At 48.0% G+C, this 22,202-nt stretch overlaps 3 protein-coding genes across 4 annotated transcripts; 2 read left to right on the top strand and 1 right to left on the bottom strand.

The window, feature by feature from the left end:
* Positions 1–966: 966 nt before the first annotated feature.
* Positions 967–5,326, bottom strand: DTYMK (deoxythymidylate kinase). 2 transcript variants are annotated; one of them, XR_004308300.1, is made up of 6 exons: positions 5,139–5,283; positions 4,953–5,061; positions 3,918–4,008; positions 2,940–3,137; positions 2,103–2,240; positions 1,415–1,523 (listed from the first exon to the last, which is right to left on the bottom strand). XR_004308300.1 is itself a non-coding variant. In XM_015871182.1 (5 exons), exons 1-5 carry the CDS (start codon positions 5,317–5,319, stop codon positions 1,413–1,415), a joined length of 690 nt encoding a protein of 229 aa, XP_015726668.1. In that variant the 5' UTR covers positions 5,320–5,326; the 3' UTR covers positions 967–1,412. The 2 variants fall into 2 exon arrangements, 1 of the variants encoding a protein (XP_015726668.1); XM_015871182.1 differs by lacking the exon at positions 2,103–2,240 and having other exon boundaries at positions 967–1,523; positions 5,139–5,326.
* A 228-nt stretch (positions 5,327–5,554) lies between these two features.
* Positions 5,555–13,135, top strand: ING5 (inhibitor of growth family member 5). The gene is made up of 8 exons (XM_015871227.2): positions 5,555–5,689; positions 5,824–5,895; positions 6,111–6,277; positions 6,978–7,089; positions 7,969–8,062; positions 8,637–8,772; positions 8,934–8,995; positions 10,030–13,135. Exons 1-8 carry the CDS (start codon positions 5,653–5,655, stop codon positions 10,073–10,075), a joined length of 726 nt encoding a protein of 241 aa, XP_015726713.1. The 5' UTR covers positions 5,555–5,652; the 3' UTR covers positions 10,076–13,135.
* A 72-nt stretch (positions 13,136–13,207) lies between these two features.
* On the top strand, positions 13,208–20,220 carry D2HGDH (D-2-hydroxyglutarate dehydrogenase). Its single transcript, XM_015871225.2, has 9 exons — positions 13,208–13,562; positions 13,739–13,796; positions 14,437–14,576; positions 15,248–15,441; positions 15,640–15,808; positions 16,368–16,511; positions 16,642–16,784; positions 17,402–17,567; positions 18,873–20,220. Exons 1-9 carry the CDS (start codon positions 13,229–13,231, stop codon positions 19,130–19,132), a joined length of 1,608 nt encoding a protein of 535 aa, XP_015726711.1. The 5' UTR covers positions 13,208–13,228; the 3' UTR covers positions 19,133–20,220.
* Positions 20,221–22,202: the final 1,982 nt, after the last annotated feature.

Here is a 22,202-nt window from a genome sequence, read left to right as displayed (position 1 = left end):
AAGCATAAGCCTTTCCAAGACAGGACATGCTTTTCTGGTGAGTCTCTGCCACATGTTCATTTGAGGTAAGCAGGGGAAAGAGCCAAGCAGAGTCCGAGAAGTTAATATTTCACATTGGTAGATGGAAAATAAAATTTGTTTCCTTTAGGATCATATGCTCACTGTTCAGCTATTCAACTGCTAGTTTTCCATAATGTCTGTTTCTAGGAAGCCTTTCAAACAATATGCCTGAAGTGGCAAATGTTACAAAAAGAGGTCTAAACTCAATAACCATTTTCCCCATCTTGCCATGCAGCAGAAGGAGACAGTAGGTGGAAGCAGGCAGCTTGTGCTGCCTGCCCATAGCAAGGCCTGTTTGTTGAGGGCTACTCACTTGGAATACATTTCCTTCTTGGTTAGTATAAACTGCTGCTAATGTTCAGTCAAGTGATGGTACTTATTTTCTATTGCTGAAGATTTGGAGGAATTCTTAACTTAATGCAGCATAACCAAGTATCAAAAGCCATTGTTGTTTCATGAACTGGACCCTTATTGTAATAACTCAGACTGTTCTAAGAGCATCAATGTAAGGTAACAATTAGAATGGTACTGGAAGGAATTGGGCACACTCAGAACATGCAGTTGATCTGGTTTGGCAGCGTGCGCAGGGCTGTTTAAACTATACTTCAGTCTGCACAGGACTCACTGCTGACTCCTCTGATCTTGGCCACAAGTTAACCAGTCTAAAAGAACCTGTGTACCACTCAGCCTTCAAAATGCTCTAAGCTCATGTCTGTTTCAGACACTTACCCTAAAAGCAGTTCGGCCTCTGTATTCCTGTTGTGCAGCTTGGAAGCAGACTTGAAAATGAGTTCATCTGTCCCTTCATTCCACTGTCCTAGCAAACATCTCTCCCTGGACTGAGGGCCTCCCATATATCCTTCTAGAAGATAAACGATCATGTTGGAAAAAGCCCCACAACTTCGCTGTGGTACAAAACATTTAAAAGAGCAGTTTATTCAAAAACAAGCTGTGTTCAGTACAGGGATGTATTCCACTAAAGAGGCAGAAACATGGTCACTCTATGGAACTTCATATATGGGAAAGCTGTTCCTCACCTGCCAAAGCTGTCCATGTTTGTGGAAACTCAGCTCAGTCACCACTTCTGCACTAAAGGACAGCCTACAACAATTTAAGGTATGGGGGAATTGTTTCAAAAAGAATCAATACATGGTCATTTGCAAAAAACAAACAAGCCCCCGGGGGACTTTGCAGAATGGAAGAGAAGCAGAGGATGTTACAAGGACAAGCTTGACCCATAAGAATACATTGTGACCTAAGCTGTAGTTACTGGAAGGTGAAGTAGGAATCATGTAGCCAAGGAAGGTCCAAGAGGTGAGGTTTCATTAGGACGGAGAATGACCTGTATTGTTTTATTTCCAGAGCTCTCCCAAGGGTTTATCCTTAACCTCCTGCATAGTTTTCTCTGCAACGGTCTTGATTTCATTGTGCAAGTCTTCTATGCTCTTCGAAGCATCCATTGTCTGTTTCCAAGACAAAAAACAAACAAACAAGAAGCATAGAAATGTTCCTCAATTTCCAATATGGGAAAAAAAAAAACAAAAAAAAAACATTTTCCTGTTGTTTCTGCTCCCTCCTTTACTCAAAATTGTTCCCATCCAGAAGTGCTGACAGGAGCTTATTACACCTTTTGTGCACTACTTCTGCAGTGGAACTGGAAAATGTTTCACCCAGGAATGTACATTTAACAAGCAGATGTGGAGAAGATGAAGGGAAACGAAAAACACCACTGTTGCATGTCTTTTGCTGACAGCCTTCATTCTTCACCATGTACTGTAGTGCCCCAGAAACTTCAGTGTATCAGTCCCTCAGAGGTTGATGATTTTGACAGTATGCTTATTTTTCTTCTTTTACATTTAGTGCTATAGTATGAGTTTTCCATCAGCCTATTCACCTAGTTATTGTGATGTAGGAAAGGCCATTTCCTAACATGACATTTACTGGAAGAAAAATACATCTCCTAGTTTGGTAACCATTGTACATTTGGTTCCTTTGGGTCCTGACTACATAAAAACTCTCTCATGTTATAGAATCATGTTTACCTGAAGTGGGCTGTGACAAACTACATGTTTGCTTTATGCAGTCTGATCATTTGGCAACACATCCAGTTTTGCTTACATCTCCAGCCAATGGTGAATGGTAATTTAACCATAATCCATGTCCTTCTTTATCTCTGAAAGCTACAGAACAAAAAATGCTGCCTGTAACTCATGACCGAGCACCAACTGAATGATGGAGATGGTAACAAGGTTGTCCAGACCAGAAAGGCCTCTGCCTAGGTCGTCTGCACCCAGGATCAACAGGGATGATCCTCTTCTGAGATAAACATCTATGCAGCCCTTTGCAAATAGCTCCAAGGGATGATCAAGGAAAAGTGATGAAGGAGTACGAAACAAAAGAGATCACATGTTGTGAGAGACTTCTTGTTTAGCAAGATAGTAAATGCTGGTCAAGACTGACCACGTGAAAGGGAAAGTGACTGTCAGAAGGGGAGAGAGAAGCTACAGGAGGGCCCCCAAACCTCTAAGGATTTCAGCACCCTAGGCAGATGCTGTAGGATACAGAGGAAAGAAACATGAAAGAGCATAGGTGTGTCTTCACTATTTTTTACCCTGGTTTGTCAGTTTGTCTTTAAGGAGTATGATTTCCAGAAAGGTTTTTGTGCAAAACAACAACAAATCTTCCCCTGGCTCCTACAGGGCCCATTAAAATGCCCCAGAGTAGCACGTGCTACAGGCCACCGTGCCTTCAGCTGGTGTCCAGCACAACTTCCCTTCCCTTTTGCAGGGGACAGGAAGCACAGGGATACAATGTGTGCACTCCTGAGACTCTTCTTCCTGCCCCAGTCCGTGACAGAACCCTCAGGGTTATTCCCTCACCTTCCAGTTTAATGTCTTCTCCTTCATCAAATGACGGAAAGATTGTAGAACTTTTTCTTGAAAGGGGCTATTCTCATAACGTTCGCTTCCAAAGTTCCCTCGTGCTGCTGCTTCCTCTGGGCTCAATTGAAGAAATAGGATCAAATCTGGCTTTGGGAGCCCAGCATCAGCCTGTTTGCACCACTCCAGGCAGAAGTTCTGTCCCAAACAAAGAAAACTGAGTCTGAAGTGCAAAAAGAAGGAATGAGAACAAGGGAGTGAAGGGCAGCTAAAGAGTAGGATGAGGGAGGAACAGTCAGAGGGATGCAGCACAGATCACTGAGCATAACCCTACAAAGGTGATACCCCAGTTTAATGTTTGTGAATTCAACCCTGTAACTTTGGGAATCTGGATTTTTCTAGGCACTGTGTACCTCTCGGGCTCATTGAAGCCAAGTAAACCTAATGATTTTAACACCTCTTCCACAAAGCCCAGCAGGGGGAAATACTGAGTCATTTTCTGAAGTCTCCATACAGCTGCTATCAGTCCACAAGCAAGCTGTTCTGGAAAATAAATGTCATTCAGTTTTAGGATGTCTGTGCCCACAGAGACTCCTTTTTAAATACCTACCCTGTGCTTACTCAGCTTGGTTGTATAATCATGAGTTCATCTGGCAGGTCAAGGGAAGGAATCCTCCTCTGTTCAGCACCAACATCTAGAGCACTGTGCCTGGTTTGGGGCTCACCAGTATCACTAGAGTGAGCCCACCACACTGGTGAGCAACCTAACGTGTTCCTCTACTTTTCCTAAGGGTACACACAGGCAAACAGGCCACATCAGTACCTAAGTCGAAATCCCTTTGAACCCTCAGTTCCAATACACTTTTCCCTCACAGGAGAAGCCCAGACCACAGAAACCAGAGTCCAGACCAAGTTTATACTCATCTCGTTTCCCAAAATACAGAGGGGGGCAGGGCCTGCTACAGTCCCCACTCTCACCTCCTTGGCACTCGTGAAGGCCACTCCAGAAAAGGCGTATCTATCAACCACAAGTGTGATACCTTGACGGAGCTTCTCCTTCATCGATGTTCTGAAAGCCAAGAAAAAAATAGTCACACTTTTATAGAGAGCAAATAAAATAGCTTATGTAAGACAGCTCACAAGGCTGGCACTTCTCTGTTAACGTACTCCATCACAAACTATGATCATGAGCATTGTCAGCATTATCCATGACAATGATCATAGATCAGTTACTATTTGTACTCTGCCTTCTAGGTCATTAAAGAAATACCCTTTCAGAACACCTACACCCAGGTGCACGTGCACTGCTCAGAGCAGCTCCACAGCTCACAGGCAGGATCACCGTCCAGAGCAACAGCTGGGCACAAACAGCTCAGTCTTCCATCCTCAAGTGATGCAGCAGGCTTGTGATACACTGCTTCTGACAAAGAAAAGCATCCTTATTTGCTGCAGTTCACTACACCAAAGGCAGTACCCGGGGTCCAGTGATGCTGTGATCTATCCGGTCCCTTTGGGCTGCCATGAAGCAATGGTGCACTGCAAGAAGGTTGGATATTAGGAAACATTTCTTCTCAGAGCAGTGAGGCACTGCACAGCTGCACAGGGAGGTGGAGGTCACCATCCCTGGAGCTGTGGAGGTGTGGCACTGAGGCACCAGTGGGCACGGTGGGGCGGGGCTGGACTTGGACATCTTATAGGTCTTTTCCAACCTTAATGATGCCATGATTCAGAACACAGGTGGTGGCAGGGAGGCGTGGCAGGGGTGAATGATTAACTCAGCTGGCAGCACGCAGGGAGCTGCTGGCTGGGACTCAACAGCACCCCAATAGAGAGGAGGAGCTCCCTCAGGCTGGCAGGGCGATATGAACGCACGCGTGGCCCCATGGCCGCGCTCCTTCACCAGCCCTCGGCCCGCACAGCTCCCTCATGACCGGGGCCCTTCGCTGCAGCACCACAGCCCGCCCCGGGCCCGCAGCCCCCGGGTGGCTCCCCCAGCCCCCGCCCGCCCTTTACACGTGCTCCCAGCGGTTGGCGGCGAACAGCAGATGCACGGCGTGGTCGTCCAGCTCTCGCTCCCTCTGCAGATAGGCGCCGATCAGCCGCCCGATCTCCGTGCTCCTCTCTGTAACCAAGCGGCCCAGAGGTCGGCGGTTCGGCCGCGTCCCTCAGCGGAGCCCCACCGCTCCCCGAAGCCCATACCCGGGAAGCGGAGCAGATCGGCGCGGTGCCCGGCTGCCTGCAGTGCCTGGACCAGCCGCCGGCTCTGCGTGCTCTTCCCGGCACGGTCCATCCCTTCCAGCACGATCAAGGCCCCACGCCCGCCCGCCATATTGCCAAACTTCCCCCCCCCCCCCCCCCCCCCTCTTCCCCTTCCCGCCATCGCCGCTCTAGGCGGCGAGAAACCATAGAGACAAAGTCCTCCAAACCGAGCTCTAAGCCCTGCCCCTTAATNCCCGCCATATTGCCAAACTTCCCCCCCCCCCCCCTCCCCCCGCTTCCCCTTCCCGCCATCGCCGCTCTAGGCGGCGAGAAACCATAGAGACAAAGTCCTCCAAACCGAGCTCTAAGCCCTGCCCCTTAATGATTATGCAACATGACGCTCTCCCCGCGGCCAATGGGCACGCAGCGCCTCATGAATATGCAATGAGGCCGGGGCCGCGGCCCGTGTCCTGCGGGCCGGGCGGGCTGTTGGCGGCGGGGCGCGGGCCGCAAGATGGCGACCGCCATGTACCTGGAGCACTACCTGGACAGTGAGAGCGGGACCAAGGCCGGGAGGGATCCAGCTGAACCACGGGACCGAGCGGGGCGGGAGGGAGAGCAGGGAGTCCCCGAGTGGGTCTGCCGTGACGGGAGCGGCCCTGATGGCGCTGCGTGTTTGTTTCAGGCATCGAGAACCTGCCGTGCGAGCTGCAGCGCAACTTCCAGCTGATGAGGGAGCTGGACCAGAGGACGGAAGGTGTGAGAGGGGGACTGAGGGTGTGAGGGGGTGTGATGGTCTGTGAGGTGTGTGAGGGTCTGTGAAGGGGTGTGAGGGGGTGTGAGGGTCTGTGAAGGGGTGTGAGGGGGTGTGAGTGAGGGGGTGTGAGGGTCCTGTACCACAGGGATGGGGGGGAATGGGCTTCCTCTGGGAACGCGGCTCCTCACGGTGCGTGTGCTCTATGCGATGGACAGATAAAAAAGCCGAAATCGACCGCCTGGCAGCGGAATACATCGAGTCTGTGAAGAACATGTCAGCCGAGCAGCGAGTGGAGCACCTGAGGAGGATCCAGAGCGCGTACAGCAAGTGCAAGGAGTACAGCGACGACAAGGTGCAGCTGGCCATGCAGACCTACGAGATGGTGAGCGTCGGTGCTGTCACAGCGCTGTGAGTGGGGCCCTTTGGGCTCTGGAGGCAGTGGCACAGCTCTGTTAGTCTTAATGCTGCTGTATCGGCCTTGAGTATCTCACCAAAACAAACTATTACTTCTCAAGCTTGCTTCTGCCTTCCCCGTAATGCCTGCCCTCGTGTTACTGGGTTTGATGTCAATTGGACATCTGACAGCAGTACTGACAACCAGCTCACCCTGCCCACCTGCCTCTCACCCACTCATTTCCTTAGGGCTGCTCTGGTTATAAGCAGCAGTTTTTAGGTCAGCTTCAGAACTGCATTGTGGAGGAGCTGAGGGAACCATTTCCACTTAGTTGCCTTGGGTTGGAGCCCTGTTGGTTCCTCTGTGTGATAGAAGGTCCGGCTCTGCCTGTTGGGCTCAGTGGGAAAGTGGCATTTGGACTTATCTCCTCTTCTGCACTGACTGCTGTCCATTTATCTGCTCTTTGAGAAGTTCTCTGTTTCATCCCATAGGTGACTTTAAGCCAGCAGAATCCTTTCTTGTCTTCACTTAATTTCCTTTTTTCAGGCTGATATTCCCTTCGTGCCTTGCCTTGATCTGCTACATTCATGTTCTTAGGGAGAGCAGCCAAGCTACCAGACCTTCCTTGTTTTGCACTGGGAGTGTTTCTTGTGTTGTTAATTCAGTTTGTGGTTTCCTCTCTGTGCAGGTGGATAAGCACATCCGCCGGCTGGATGCGGACTTGGCGCGGTTTGAAGCGGATCTGAAGGATAAACTGGAGGGCAGTGACTTTGAAAGCTCTGGATCACGAAACCTGAAAAGTGAGTAAATGTTTTGTGTTTATCAGCTTTTTCCAGCACTGGGCATATCTAAGCAGAGGGCCTTGGGTACAGAGTAGACTGTCATTTCTAGATGCCATGGTGTAAATTCAAACTTATTTTAAATGCTCTTCAGGTATTCATAGAGTTGTGCTGGGCAAAAAACAGGAGAAGGAAAAGATCTAGTGCTGGGCTCTCCTTGTCAGTGTCCTGAAGTGGCGCTGGTTGTAAGGACACTACTGGCCACGGGGAACTAACCATGATAGTACTGAACTGATGCTCAGCTTGTGATTCCTACAGTTCTTGAGTTGAACAGTCGCAGCCTCAGGCTTAGTCTATCGCTTAGATTTGCAGAAGGCAATACATATCTCATCATATATGTTGCTATTTATTAAAGTCTCGTGTGACATTATGGACCACTATAACATACAATAATCTAATTTAGGTTGGATATTAGGAGGAAGTTTTTCACCCAGAGGGTGGTGACGCACTGGAACAGGTTGCCCAAGGAGGCTGTGGATGCCCCATCCCTGCAGGCATTCAAGGCCAGGCTGGATGTGGCTCTGGGCAGCCTGGGCTGCTGGTTGGTGACCCTGCACACAGCAGGGGGTTGGAACTGATGATCATTGTGGTCCTTTTCAACCCAGGCCATTCTATGATTCTATGACTTGCCAAAACTGCAGGTGTAGGACTTTGAAGCTTGACAATATTACTTTCAAAACTGGTGTGTTTGTGGCAGAAAAGTGTATGTGCATTTCATAATCAGTGCTTGTGTTTGGTTGCATGTGGCAGAAAGATTTCAAAACCACAAATGCTCCAAAAGAAAAACACCTGAGGGTGGTATTCAGACTGATTGAAGCGATGCTTTATCCTTCTTTATAGAGGGAAAAAGTCAGAAAGACAAAAGAAGCTCTCGTGGTCGAGGCAAGCGAACATCTGAAGAGGACACACCAAAGAAAAAGAAGCTGAAAGGAGGGTAAGCCGTAACCAATCACACTTCTGGTGACTTGAGCTCCACACTTCATGAATTTTCCTTGTGTTCCTGTTACCCTATTTATGACTCTTGTGTTGGGATGTTAGTGACGTTCCAGTATTCTGGTCTCACTAATTAGAGTCCTCCTTAAGACAAGTTAGCTTTGCTAATTAACTCCTTGCTTGCCACATGGAAACCCAGCATGCTTGGAATGCCCTCTGTCTGGAAGGACGAGATCAGAGTCTCTGTTGCTGTTGGCAAGCTGGGGGAAAATACCTTTGATTTTTGTCATGCAGCTATTTTTAACAGTTGCTTGTGATATTCATTGTAAAGAAACACTTCTCGGTTGGGACAAATGCTGATGCTGTGTTGCTCTTATAGAGATCTTGCAGAGTTTTTTTGGTTGTTTTTTTAAACAACAGTGTACTGAATAGTCTTGAATAATATAATTGTGTTCTGTGAAGCAAGGAAGGAGGCATTTCACCTGTCTGTCATGTGTTTTTTTTAAAGGCACTCTGTTAATTCCAATATATTCCATTGGTTAAGTGGCAAGTTGAAAAGTTGTTTTTGTTTGCAGCTCCGAGTTTGCTGACACCATCCTGTCAGTGCATCCCTCAGATGTCCTGGACATGCCTGTGGACCCCAACGAACCCACCTACTGCTTGTGTCACCAGGTGTCCTACGGGGAGATGATTGGCTGTGACAACCCAGACGTAAGCACTTGCTTTATTGCTTTATCGTCTAAATGCACTCTGTATCTTTTGAGACAGACAGTGAAATTCAAGGGGGTTACTTGCTCATTTTATCATCCAAAGTGAATGTAGCTGGTGAAATGCTAAGCATCTCCTCTGTGGATTTTTCCTTTCTTTTGCAGTGCCCGATTGAGTGGTTCCACTTTGCTTGTGTGGACCTCACCACCAAACCAAAAGGGAAATGGTAAGGACATGCAGGTTTTTGACTTCTGTCAGGCTATAGTTTCTCTCCAAAGGAATCACAAAAAGAATTGAAGCCCCATGGTGACCCTTCCCAACAAAGGAACTTCGTTCTTGTGGTCGGAGTTTTACACCATGTTGGGTTTGGGACTATGAAGGAGTGCAGAATTTCATGATAAGCAGGGCAGTCCATGAGCTTAGGCTTTTGTCAGAGTGTACAGCTTACATCTCATGTTTGCATTTGTTGATGTGATTAAGGTTAGGAAAAGAATATTTTCTGTTCTGCTTAGGGGAGCACAATGTAAGACTACAGCAGTTCTTCACCTATTTGTGTGCTATTTTAGAAGGAGTCCTAGGCTTTTTCCGTGCTTGCTTTCTTTTGCAAAGGAAAAAAGCTTTGCTAAACGTTGGCTTTTGCAATTAAAATACCACGCTCTTCAGTTTGCATAACAAAAGCAAAATTTAAAGAGGAAATGCAACGGCAGTACTGCATGGAGTGGGAACAAGTGGTAAGACTTGGTCATTGCATTTCAATCGGATATGGCGGTGGCAGCATGCAGTTGAATGACAGTTGAGTTGTTGAGTCTGCAGACTTTTAAAGACATGCAAATCCTTCTGTTTGGTTCATCTGACTATAAGATGCATGTTAGAATCGAGGTTAAGCAGAAGTGAGCTGCAGCCATTTGCAATCATTGCTGGGGCAGAATATCATTTTTCCTTTGACTGTAGAAGAAGCTGATGTACCAGCCTTGAGAAATTTGGTTGGAATAGCTTGTGGGTGAATGCAATAGAGCCCCTCAGAGCTGTGAGGGGCAGGTGAGCCCCTGTAGCCTTCCAGTGCTGTCCCTTCTGCCCACCAGTGTCCATACGGTTCGTTCCCTCTGCTTAATATTGCTGCATGCCATGTGAAGTGTTGCAGTTGGCTAAAATTAACACCGCCTCCACTCATTTCCAAGTAATGGAAAAGGCTCCCGAGTAATATGTTGTTAATTTTAGGAACTAATTAACAGCCAGGTTTTTTTTTCTCTCTCTCTGTAGGTTTTGTCCACGTTGTGTTCAGGAAAAAAAGAAAAGCAAGAAGTAAAGGGGAATAACCTCCTCTGAGGCGAGAAGAGTTTTAATATATTCCTTCCTTCATGTTGCAATATCATCTTTGATTTTGATTGTGATTTTAAAAGCTGCCCTCCTCCCATTTCTGATACGCTATTTAATTACCCAGCGGCCAGTTGTAATTCCTGTTCTTTTGTAAGAAAGTGACTTTGGGAAGGGAGGAATTTGCCACAGGGATTTTATTTATGTTACTCTGGCACTGCACTGACATCAGTGTTACTCCGAAGTGCTAGAACAGCCCATAGTCTGCTTGTGTTTTAGGAGTCTGTTAAACCCTGAGAGGCACTGCAGGACATTGAGATACCCAGCCTTCGGTGTGATGCTGCCTTCGGTGTGATGCTACCATCGCTGAAGTCATTCAGACCTGGAGCTTAGCATGGCAGGAAAAGCAATTCTCTCTCGTGCAGCCTACAGGAAAGGATTATCTCCATTGCTCTGGTGTGATGCCCCTTTGTTGTGCAGTTTTGTAGTACAGAGAGGATCGAAAAAGCTGATTAGCTGCTCCCAGTGGCTGTTTCCTCAGAGCCAAATGCTGTGCTTAGTATTGGCAGGATGAGTACGGGAGAGAGAGAGAGAGAAGACCATCCTTAGTATCTTCTCCTTTGGGGGAATTTATTCTGTCTAACTTTACACTGCCATTCTTTTACTTGGTTTTGCTCATATCCACAGCCTCAACAGAAGCAAGCTGTGGCTTTTAACCTCCTCGTGTCTTCTGGAACAAAACCTTTAAATATCAAAGGGGTTTTCCTGCAGTGCTGACAGTAGTACTGAGAGAGCAAGTTACCTTTCCTGTCAGTTTTTGTTGCTTTAAAAATGAACTTTAAGTGTGTTACTGTGAAGTTGATACCCAGAGTATTGTGGCAGGGGGTCCGATTTATCCATGCAGTAAGATGAAGGCTTGATGTTCTTATATCTCAAGCTTTAAGGGGAGATTCTGTTAGAGCAGTGTGTACATGCCAGTGATGATGCAGCAAAGCTGAAGGGCGGCTGTGTGGTAGCGTGGTGGCAGTTTGGTTCTTGGGTAGCTTTTGCTATGAAAAAGTGCCATTAGAGAAGGCAACGCAGCAGGAATGTCTTTAAGTCACTGCTTGTCTTTTTTGAGGGGCAACATTGCCTGTTCTTGACTTCTTGAAGCTGCCTTTCAGGTCTCGAATGTGAATGTTTGCTGTCATCACAGCGGTTGCTGCAGCAAAAGGATAAGTAGGAAATCATGAATAGGAAAACAAAACTCTGTTCTATTAGGGTTGTTTTTTTTCTCCTTCCAGAGTTAATAGTGGATGCAGAAGTCGGGGGAAGAACAGATAACTGTTGTCTTTAGGCATCCCCTGTATTATGAGGCTTAACTGCCTACAACAGAGACATTGTGGGTAAAGGCAGAAACCCATTCAGCAGAATGGAGCAGGGTCTGTGAGCTTGTGATGGCTGTTAATGGCATCTGCACATTGCTCTGCATGCCAGCTCTTGATACAGGCCGTTGGAAGGGCTTCCAGATAAGCACTTTCTTCTGCTTTAAAAACAACCTGACTAAACAGTACAGAAGGGAAGAAAAAGAAACCCAAAACAAATCAAATCTGACTTCAGCACCAGCTCCCAAAAGAAAAACGTTTTTCCTTGCCTTGCCCTGGCCACATCGTTTGTGTTTGGCCAGGAAGGAAAGTAGAACTCAGCTCATGGCAGTTCTGCCTTCCTGCTTTGCTCTGTTGTAGCTGCTGCAGGTACATTCAGATTGTCGCAAAGAAACCTTTTGGTACTGATTTCTGTGAACCCTCGGATGTATTTGCTGCACAGAAAACCTGCCTGCAGGGTCCTTTTGTTGGAAGGGTGACATCCATCTTTGCTGCATCGCATCACTCCGCGTTGTATATGAAGTTTCTGTAGTTAATGTTTACAGGACGATGCATGTTTGTCGTCGCTGCCCTGAAACTACACAGACAAGTTTGAAACAGCTGGTGGGAAGGGAGAGGGAAAGCACAACCTCCCAGAGCTGGGCTTAGAAATACAGCCAGCCTTCTCCTTCTTCCTGCCTCTGTTTTGAGAGTAAATGTAGTTGCGATACCTCATGAGCCAGCCTGTAATTCAGTACCAGCAGTAAGCCTGTACCTCACTGACCTGCTACACTGGATTCCTTCTAAGGGTGACTGTCCTGAAGGCTGCGATGCTGTCCCAAGTTCTGTTTTCTCCTTCCGTCCAGTGCTATTGTAAAGGTTTCCCCCTTGTCTCCCAAGGCTTTAGCAGTGCACGGTATCACCGTAAATCAAGCATTGGATTTGAAAAGGAATCCAAACTTAGATTGTGCCTCTTGGGAGACCTTGCTGGGAATGTGCAGGTATGGAGATGCACGGTCAGTGCCACACTGACTGCCTTATGCTTAGGAAAGATGGTCAGGTGGGACAGCAAGATGTACTTTGTATGTGTTTTCTTGGGCTCAGATGCTTTCTATTTTAACCAGCAAAGCAAAAAAGAACCAACCAACCCAACACTGTAGAAGTTGGTATCAATCCTCCAAAGGGAAAGAAGCTCCAGCAGGCGCCAGGATCAGCGCGTGGTGCAGAGCCTGGTTGTTCATACAGCGTAACACCGCCAGTGTGTCCTCAGAACCCACACCAGCAATAAACCCAGCCTGCATCCACGCTGGGGGACACACAGCCTTCACTTCTGGTGGCGAGAAAAAGAGTCATCAAATCTTTCTCCTGCATATTGAATGTAAAGTGTTAAACAGGCCCCGATGGAGAAGGATGGACGGACTGGTGACCACTGTCAGTGCACCACAGTGCTGGGTGGTGTCCGGCTTTACTCCAGCTCAGCCAAACGGGAGGTGAAACGGCGTCAACCCTTGTTTTATAAAGGAATTTGGTCTACGTTCCCTTTGGAAATGGAAGAGGATAGAAATCTTTTTATCAAACAAACAAAACAAACAAAAAAAAAGAATGTAAAGTTAAAGATAATAATAATAATAAATGTATATCTGTATTTTTTTGGATCACGTTATAGATGATGGATATATTGATATAAATAAAGTATTTTTGGGAATCGAGCTGTCGGAGCAGTTGGGGGGTGTGTGGTCCTCCCTCCCGCAGGGGGCGCTGTGTCGTTCTCCGTCTTAGTTTCTCGCCGCTCCGTCCCAGCCATGGGGATCCCCGCAGGCCCCGCTGTGCTCAGCTGGTCCCGCCTGAAGCGGCTGCTGGGCTCCTATGGGACGTGGCGACCCCCGAGCGCTGCCCCCGAGCGGTGCCGTGCTGCCGTGGGGTCCCGGCTGCGCCCCGACAGAGCTCTACACACCGCCCGGCCCCGCTGCCGGCAGGTCCCGCTCACCTGCGAGCGCTACGGGCTGCGGCGGCTGCCGTTCGGCCGGCTCAGCCGCCAGGATGTGGGCTTCTTTCAGGGGCTGATGCCGGGCAGGGCGAGCACGGACCCCGAGGAGCTGAAACAAAGTAATGTGGACTGGCTGAAATCAGTCCGAGGTGAGTGCGGCTGCTTAGAGCATGGCTACGGTTGGAAAAGACCCCTAAAATCCCCATGTCCGACCCCTGCACGCTGTTTCATCCCATTGCTGTTTCAGACATCACCCCTCACCACTTTCCTTCTGCTCTCTGTCCAGCCCTCGGCTTGCATTGAGAGTCCCTTGCTTTCATTGCAGGCTGCAGCGAGCTGCTGTTGAAGCCAAAGACAGCAGCAGAAGTGTCTCAAGTCCTCAGGTAATTCTTGCCTTTCTTACAGGGCTGTGGGGTGAGATGGGACAAAACCAGCCTGTTTCTTTTCTGCTGGAGTAAGAAGACCCCAAAAATGCCTTTGAAGCTCTTAGTTCCATGGGTTTGGTGTGTTTTCAGGAGATCTGGTGTACCACCTGAGTTCCTAATGTGCTCTGAGTGTAGATCAGGCCAGCCAGTGGGTTCAGTGGCTGTTTGCAAGGAGACTGTAACAAGCAAAGTGGCTGCACAGCTTTCTTAGGAACGAATGTACATGTTCATCGTCAGAAGGTTTTCACTGAGAGCTGGAGCTTTCCAAGGCAGAAAGAGATTTGATTGTGTCTCATGTCTCACAGGCCCAGTGCTCCCCTGGCCCTTGGCAGCATCAGGAAGGTCCAAAGGCTGAATTTGCATTTGTTCTGCAAAACAAAGTTCCTGGGGCTTGGCCAGATGTCCATGCAAAGGCAAAGGGGCAGCAGTTCTGCTGAGGGATCCAGGGAGGGCCCATCTGCAAAGGGAAGAAGATTGTTTTGTAAGGCACATTGAGCATCCTCAGGACAGTGCGCATTGATCTGGAAGCAAAACTCTTCTGATAGGCTGGATTATGGCTTTAAGAGACCTAAGGCTTGAGAAACCTGTTTCCTTCCAGGTACTGCCATGAGAGGAACCTGGCAGTGAACCCACAAGGGGGTAACACAGGCCTTGTTGGGGGCAGCGTTCCTGTCTTTGATGAGATCATTCTCTCCACTGCTCTGATGAACCAGATCATCAGCTTTGACCCGGTGTCTGGTAAGTATCATAGACACATGGTGCGCAGAAGCGACTCCTGGGTCTAACGTAGCTGTTTGCTGGGAGCCGATAGCTTGATCTGCAAGGGTTGGCCCAGCAGCATCGTAAGGGGCATGAGAGATTTGTGTCCTCCCAGTTCCTGCTGCTGATGCCACCCTTAGGTGATAAGATGTAATAAAACATCCAGTAGCAGAAAAGAAGAATAAAGAGATAAGGGAATCGTGTATGTCCTGTTACCCAAATGAGAAACCCAGCAGGTGGAGAACAACAGTGGTGGAGGAGGTGTGTGATAACCACATGAACAGGGAAGGGAAGGATGGGGAAAGCATACGTGTTGTTTGGGTTTGGAAAGCTAGGAAACAGGCTGTTTGAGTACCTCGGTTTGTACAACACAATGAGAAGGGAAATGAATGCCAGAGGTTGACTTAACATCACCATATTTTACATGCCCAGAGCTATGGATGACCAGATGTTCAGTCAATAGTAAAGCCCCCTTGGGTTTAGGAGGGGTAGAACAATGCCCTGTAGCAAGCACAGGGTTCTTACAGCTTTAATTGAACTCCAGAATGGTTTGGAGGTAGAGGTGGTTCCGCCTGCTTGCACTCTTCCCTCCCCTTCAGGAGGCGCCTTCTTCTGGGGCATCAGCCTGTAGCAGGATGTTTGTGTTTCAGGAATCCTGGTGTGCCAAGCTGGCTGCATCTTAGAGAAGCTCAATGAGTTCTTGGAGGAGCGGGGCTTTATCATGCCACTTGACTTGGGAGCCAAAGGGAGCTGTCACATCGGTGGTAACGTGGCCACAAATGCTGGAGGCCTGAGGCTCCTGAGATACGGCTCTCTGCGAGGGACTGTGTTAGGGCTGGAAGTGGTAAGGCGAGTACCTGGTAGTTCCTTCTATGTCTGAACCTTTACCTCTTATCTGTTTCCTGCTGTTCTACTCTTGGCTGTCTGTTCAGAAGGCAAAAGTTCCTTTTCAGTCTTAATTGTTCCTTCTGTGGCTCTTTTGAGAAAGTGCCTTCATGCATATAGCATCTGTTATTGATACTGATACTCCGTGTTCTCTCAGGTGCTGGCAGATGGCACGGTTCTGGACTGCTTGGCATCGCTGCGCAAGGATAACACTGGCTACGATTTGAAGCAGCTTTTCATCGGATCGGAGGGGACTTTGGGAGTCATCACAGCTGTCTCCATACTCTGCCCTCAGAAACCTAAAGCTGTGAGTCTGGCGTTCCTAGGTAGGAACTACTATTAATAAGCATCGCACGTGAATTCACAGGCTGGAAGGGGATAGTCATGAAAGGGAAGTCCCTGTTGAAGCTGTTTAGTGGAGCTGTTTGGAGGCAGCCTTCACTGAGACTGTGAAGCCAGATGAGGCCTCTCAGGCAGCCTGCTTCTATTACATGCGTCCTTGGAAGCAGGCAGCTGAACTCCTGGGAGGGTGTGAGTAAAGAAACCTGTGAAATACATGCAGCAAACCCAAGGAATTGCCTAAACTTTCACAAGAGCCTTTCCATTCACCTTGGGTTGCTTTCTTGCCTGTGTTGAGAACTAAGTGTGCAGCAAACTCATTGCTGTGAACTGTCTTAGAATGTGCAAGAGGTCCTTGTCACAGTAAAGACCAATTGCTCTCTCCTGATTCAACCCTCTCCCCAGCTCAAACCAGCCCACACCAGGCTCTTGTTTCCTAGAGACAGGAACCATCACTTCAAGCACTATTTAGGCTTTGTAAAATGTTTATAAAAGCTCTTGAAGAGTTGCTTTTTGTTTCTGATCCTTCTTTTTATCTGTCTGAAGGATGTCAGGATTTCTCTCGGGTTCAGGAAACGTTTACAACCTGCAGAGCCATGCTGGGAGAGATCCTGTCTGCCTATGAGTTCATGGATGAGAAGTGCATGGAACTGGTCGAGAAACATCTTGGGCTGTCCAACCCAGTGAGAGGTACCAGAGCTGATAACGTGAGGATACTTGATAAAACGTGCCAAGTTTGGGGGAAAGCTCCCAAATCTGCAGTAAAATCCCATGCTTATAGCACAGAGCATCCGCTTATTTTGTTCTCCCTCACATCCAGGCAGCCCTTTTTATGTTTTAATTGAAACTTCGGGCTCCAACTCGACCCACGATGAAGAAAAATTGAACAGCTTCCTGGAACAGGCCATGACTGCTGGTTTGGTCACTGATGGAACCGTGGCAGTGGATGATAAGAAAATAAAGGCAAGTCAGCATTTCCTCTTGCACAAATCTGCTTGAAAAGGCTTTTTCCTTCATGAAGAAGAGTTCATCCTGTTTGGTGTTTGGAGTTAATACACCTGAGTGACCTATTAGCTTATTATTTGGGTTTTCAGCAATGTTTTCTTCTTTAGAAGGCTGAGGATAATGAACTGTGCCTCTCATTTTAGAACTGTAACAAAGGTGATTTTTGTTCCTGTGGTAGGACCTACATCTCCGTGAACACTATTAAAAGCAAAAGCTGGATTGTCAGTGAGGCCAGGAATGAGTGAAGTCCTGCAAAGCAAAAGGGGGATGTGGTAGAGCCAACCTCTGCAGTCTCAGGGAGCGAAGTGGGCACTGGCAGTTCAGTAGAGGAGCCACATCCCCACTGCTTGGGAAACCAGAACGTCTGTGCAGGGGTTGCCCATGGCTGTGACACTTGTTCTTCCATCTGGGGTACCACTGTTATGTCACTTTACAGTGCTGTCTCCAATAAGGCAGAGGATACCGAGGGATATCAGATGTGATGTGCAGAGTCAGGGTTTTCTTCTGCCCATGTCACGAAGTATTGAACATGAGGAACAGGGTTGATTGGGATTCCTTTGATCTTTGTCCCACAGACACTGTGGAGCCTGCGGGAGAGGATCACGGAGGCGCTCACTCACGATGGCTGTGTTTACAAGTATGACATCTCTCTCCCTGTGGGAAAGCTCTATGACCTCGTGACTGACATGCGAGCTCGTCTGGGCCAGAGAGCCAAAAACGTGGTGGGCTATGGCCACATGGGTAAGTGCAGGTGCAGGAAAAGGAGGTGATTTCTTCTTTTGCTCCAAGTTTTGCTATGCAATTCCCTACTAAAGGTTGGGTTTTTTTAACTACTGAGAAGCTAAATAGCTGAGAGCTATTAGAAGAGAAGGATGCATAAGCTCCTTCACTGCTTTCAGACTATTCTGTATATCAATGGCAGCATAACCACTAACCACTCTGCAGTTTTGAAGTGGTTGTTTGCGTCTTTTTGCTCTGTACTTTCTGTTTAAACACCAAAGGTATTTCATTGGACCATCAGTGTGATTTATGTGCTCAGACACACTTGGTAGACCGTTTCCTGTCCAAAGTGGTTAGTGATATCGGAAATCAATTATGTTTGAGCCATTAACTCTCCAAATGAGAGTGATAAAAACAGTTCACAGAAAGGCCACGAGATTTATCAGAGTGCTGTGAAATTAACTTCATTTTATATATGCTAGAGACGGATAAGTCACTTAGCAGAGCTGTTCTGTGGGTTCTCTACCACCACACCCTGCTTGGAATAAGCCACCAACACCAAACCAAGCCAGAAACAACAGCAAACGCCAGGACACTCCTCAGCATGCTTGATTTCAGATGATTTGAAAGACATGGGAAGACGAGTTTTGCTTATAACAGCCGCCATTGGAGGATGGTGGCATTGAGGATTAAGCTGTGTACCATAAGGATTTGCAGAGATAACAGAAGAGGTTCCAGAGGGAGGATGAGCATTTTTCTTTCTTTATCTTTGTGTGTTTTGTCTTCTGAATACCCTGTAACTGTGTGCTCAGTGCGGTATCATCCCACGCAAAGCAGCAAGAGGAGAAAATAAATGCTTTTCTTTCTTTGTTTCTGTTGATACAGTGCCAAAGTGCCCTTTGAATACTGAACAAATATAATAGGTACAGTAACGAAGGGCTGTATTGAGATCTAGTCATCATTATTAAATACTGTTGGGGAAGTCTTTGCCGTGCCATCTTAGCACAGGAAGAATAATTAGTGCAGCACCGTTGTTTGAAAGTTACAGAAGTGGGAGTCTGAGAATTGCTTTACTTGGAACACTTCCCCAGAGCATGGAAAAACAAAGATCCTGTTTGAGTTTTTGTGTGTGGAGAGGTCTGATGTTTGTGGAAGGACAGTTCACTTCCCCTGTCTGAAGGGAAGGTTTGGAAAGTAACAAGGGCACTGTTGTTTGAGTACTTGGTTGTACTGGATGATGTTGGACTGCTTGGATGATGACAGTAATGATGCTCCACTGCAGGGCTACTGAGTTTTTCTTACAGACTCTGTAATGTTTTCTTCCAGGAGATGGAAACTTGCACTTGAACATCACGGCAGAGTCCTACAGCCATTCCCTTCTGGATGCCATCGAACCATTTGTGTATGAGTGGACTGCAAGGTACAATGGCAGCATCAGCGCAGAGCACGGGCTGGGCTTCAAGAAAAAGCAGTTCATTCAGTACAGCAAACCCAACGAGGCAGTCTTCCTAATGCAGCATTTCAAAGCCATGTTGGACCCCAAGGGAATACTCAATCCATACAAGACATTGCCCTACAGCCCCTGATAGATGCCATCACATGAGGACAGCATCTCTGCTCAGTACCCACATGCTCCATCAGTTTGTGGTTGAAGTAGAAGCACATGGAATATCCCTTGGCTCGCTTCCTGAGTGTGATGGAAGAAGTGAAGGAATGTGCTTCCTCTTTTCCAGACTTTCTGCTCTTTCTGAAGAGCACATTGCTGATTTTGGCAGTACGGGTTTTCTGTTTAATCTGATCACTGACACCAAGCATACCATATATATATCTGTATATGTATGTATATTTAAATCTTACCCACTTGCTCTATTATGAGTGTGATGTCTAGAGTTGGTTTCCACCTTAGTCCAGGTAGTGGAAAGCTTGAAGATTCCTCAACTCTCTCAAGCTCTGGTGATGGCTGTTTTTCTTTCCTCTCTGTACCAACTGTTGCAGTCGAATGGTGAGGGGAGGAAGAAAGCAGCAAAGTTTCAGAAGCAAGGGAACAATTGGGGATTATTGCCTTTATCTGAAATTACCTGCAGGATGATGAGAGTCCTTGCCTATAAAACTAGAGTGACTTAACATTTGCTCAGTCAGGTGTTTGGGTGAGGTTGGTGTGGTGGTATCAAGGTCTGGTGTGTGAGCTGGTGTTGGATCCAGCTGGTAGCAGCCCTGCCCTTGCTAGTTGGCAATGTTTGAGGCTTTATTACAGCATGAGGCCATCAGATACGTGGTGCTAAACATCACGAGTCAGGCCTTTCTGTGCCTTAGGGTGTCAGATCCTGCTCTGTGCACCCTTATCCTACAGCTGTATGGGCACCACAGTGTTTTTTGTTACCATTTCATGTATGTGGCTGTGACATACGTGCATCACAAGCATCACAAATCTGACTCCACAGAGCTCTGAGGAGGGTTTTATCAGTGTTGTTCTGGGACCACAGCAGAGCAGGACTAACAAGCAGGCACACACAGGCCCTTCTTGCACCCGATTTCTGTTCCTTGAGGGCTCACCTCCTGGACAGGTCTTCCCAACCTCTGTGTACTCCCTCAACTATTGTAATATCTACAATGGAGTTAATGCTCTCTCTAAGGAGTGTTCTGCTAAAAATAAACCGTTCTTCACAATTCTGAAGCTTCTGGTGTAGTTTTAGAACTGTAACAGAGGTGAGTTTTGTTCCTGATTACCAAAAAATACAGCAATGGAAAAGGCTTATTTAAAAATAGAAAAGCCAAGCTCTTGTTCTCGTGTAGATAGGTTGGTTTTAACTGGGGTCATGGGTTTTTATATGCCCTCTGTGTGTCCACGTGGATGGTTAAGCAGAGTGAACATGTAGGGAGGTGAAATGCACCCAGCCCCTGCTCTTTGTGCACCGGATGATGCAAAAATAGGGGAAGTCCATGGTGGCAGGAAAAAAGAAACGTACAGGACTTGCCTTCTGCCAAGCTAAGCTGATAGAACCTGTTCTTTCTGGATCAGGGTGTTAATATTCTCTGCCTTTTTCCTGCTCCGGTCTTCCTGTGGTTTTTTTCCACAAGCCGCTGCCCATAAGAAGTTAAATTGCAGTCTTTGTGCATGAATGGGTCGTTCTGGGACCTGGAACTTCCCGTCTTTCCTATGGCAGAGTGAAACAGCAGAAGGACGAGGAATGGCAGGATGAGGAGTGCCAGCGCACGGTCAGTGCTGCAGGGGTCTCCAATGCAGTGCAGAAGTGCACGGCCCTTTCCTATCCCAGCTCAGAGGACGGAGCAGCTCCTGCAGGGTCCTGCCCCATCCAACGCTGTGCTGCCTGGCTGCCCTTCAGTGCTTCTGCTCTTAAAGCAGCCCAGCCCCAGCTAAGCCCAGTATTTCCCCTTGGCAACATATTTTCTGCATAACTGAAGCAGAACGGGTGAGACGGCTCTTGTCCAACAGCCCGGGAGAGAGCAGTGAACCCAGTTGTAAAAGTGGGACAAAATGGTTTCCTGTGGTTGGTGGGCTCTGCCAGCTTCTGCAGGGGACACTGATGTGCTGAATGTTAACAGGAGGAAGAAGGCAATGAATTAGTGCCCTGCTGCCAGCAGCTCGTTCCATGCCGAGAATAACCCTTTGCAGAGCAGCTCGTTGGCTCAAGGAAGGAAACCCTACGCCTCAGTGATCTCTGAATTTTGATAAGCACAGGCTTGAGGCTGCTTGGCACCTGAGCACCTGCTGGTGTGGTGGTGGGAAAGGTGAACCACAGGTGGAGAGGGACCACGCCATGAGTTGCACAGGAGCGGTTTGGCCATAAAAGCCCCAGACCAATGGCTTACTGCCCTATTCCGGACTGGGGGTTGTGCGTCACCATTTTATTGTCCAAATTACACCTGATGCCATCTACATCCCATGAGCAGCAGTTCCCCTACTGTGTCTGGGCCCTGGAGATCAAAGCAGCGTGTGTGTGTATGGAGGCAGTTGGGGAATAGGGTCGGGCAATGACGCACAATGGGCCCTGCCCAGCTCCTGCTCCCCCTTCTTCCCTCCCTGCCTTGCCCTCCTACGGATACCCTCCGTGCAAGGAGCAGATGCCAGGACAGGCAGCAGGAATGCAGCAAATATAGATTAATTGCAGCTGTGCGAGGCACCGCAGGCTCCGTTCCTGCCTGAGTTACTGCGGAGCTGCCCGTGCCATGTGCAGAAGAGGAGGAGGCAGCCCAGCTCCCAGCCCTGCAGGGCTCCCAGGCGTGGGGAGATGGGAGCAGGGCAGCCCCTGCTCTCCCAAGGCCGCCTTGGTGGACTCTCAAATTCACATGCAGTGTGTGTTGCAGTCGCCGTTAGTATCTCCAGTAGTCACTTAATAGTTGGGTCATCCAATATAACGCAACCAGTGTAGCTACAAAAGGTTTTCCTGCCGAGGCTCAGATACAGCAAAGGGTCTGTGCTCTTAATCCCCAGTTACAATAACTGGGCTGTCACTGAGATTTCTGACTTGGTGCCAGTGATGCAACCTGAAACGAAGGGGAATTTCCTGCACACCATTCCTGTTTTACACCCTTCTCCAGGTAAGGGAGTCCCTGCTAAGGATCCCCTCGGTCCTTTCCTCCCCACACACCCCATCTCCTACGGCAGCCCTGCAAAGAGCTCCATATGTGTGCAAA

This window comes from Coturnix japonica, chromosome 9 (assembly GCF_001577835.2).
Source record: "Coturnix japonica isolate 7356 chromosome 9, Coturnix japonica 2.1, whole genome shotgun sequence".
Lineage (NCBI taxonomy): Eukaryota > Metazoa > Chordata > Aves > Galliformes > Phasianidae > Coturnix > Coturnix japonica.
The sequence above is the reverse complement of the archived record's forward strand: the minus strand, read 5'-3'. Positions and strand labels throughout refer to the sequence as shown.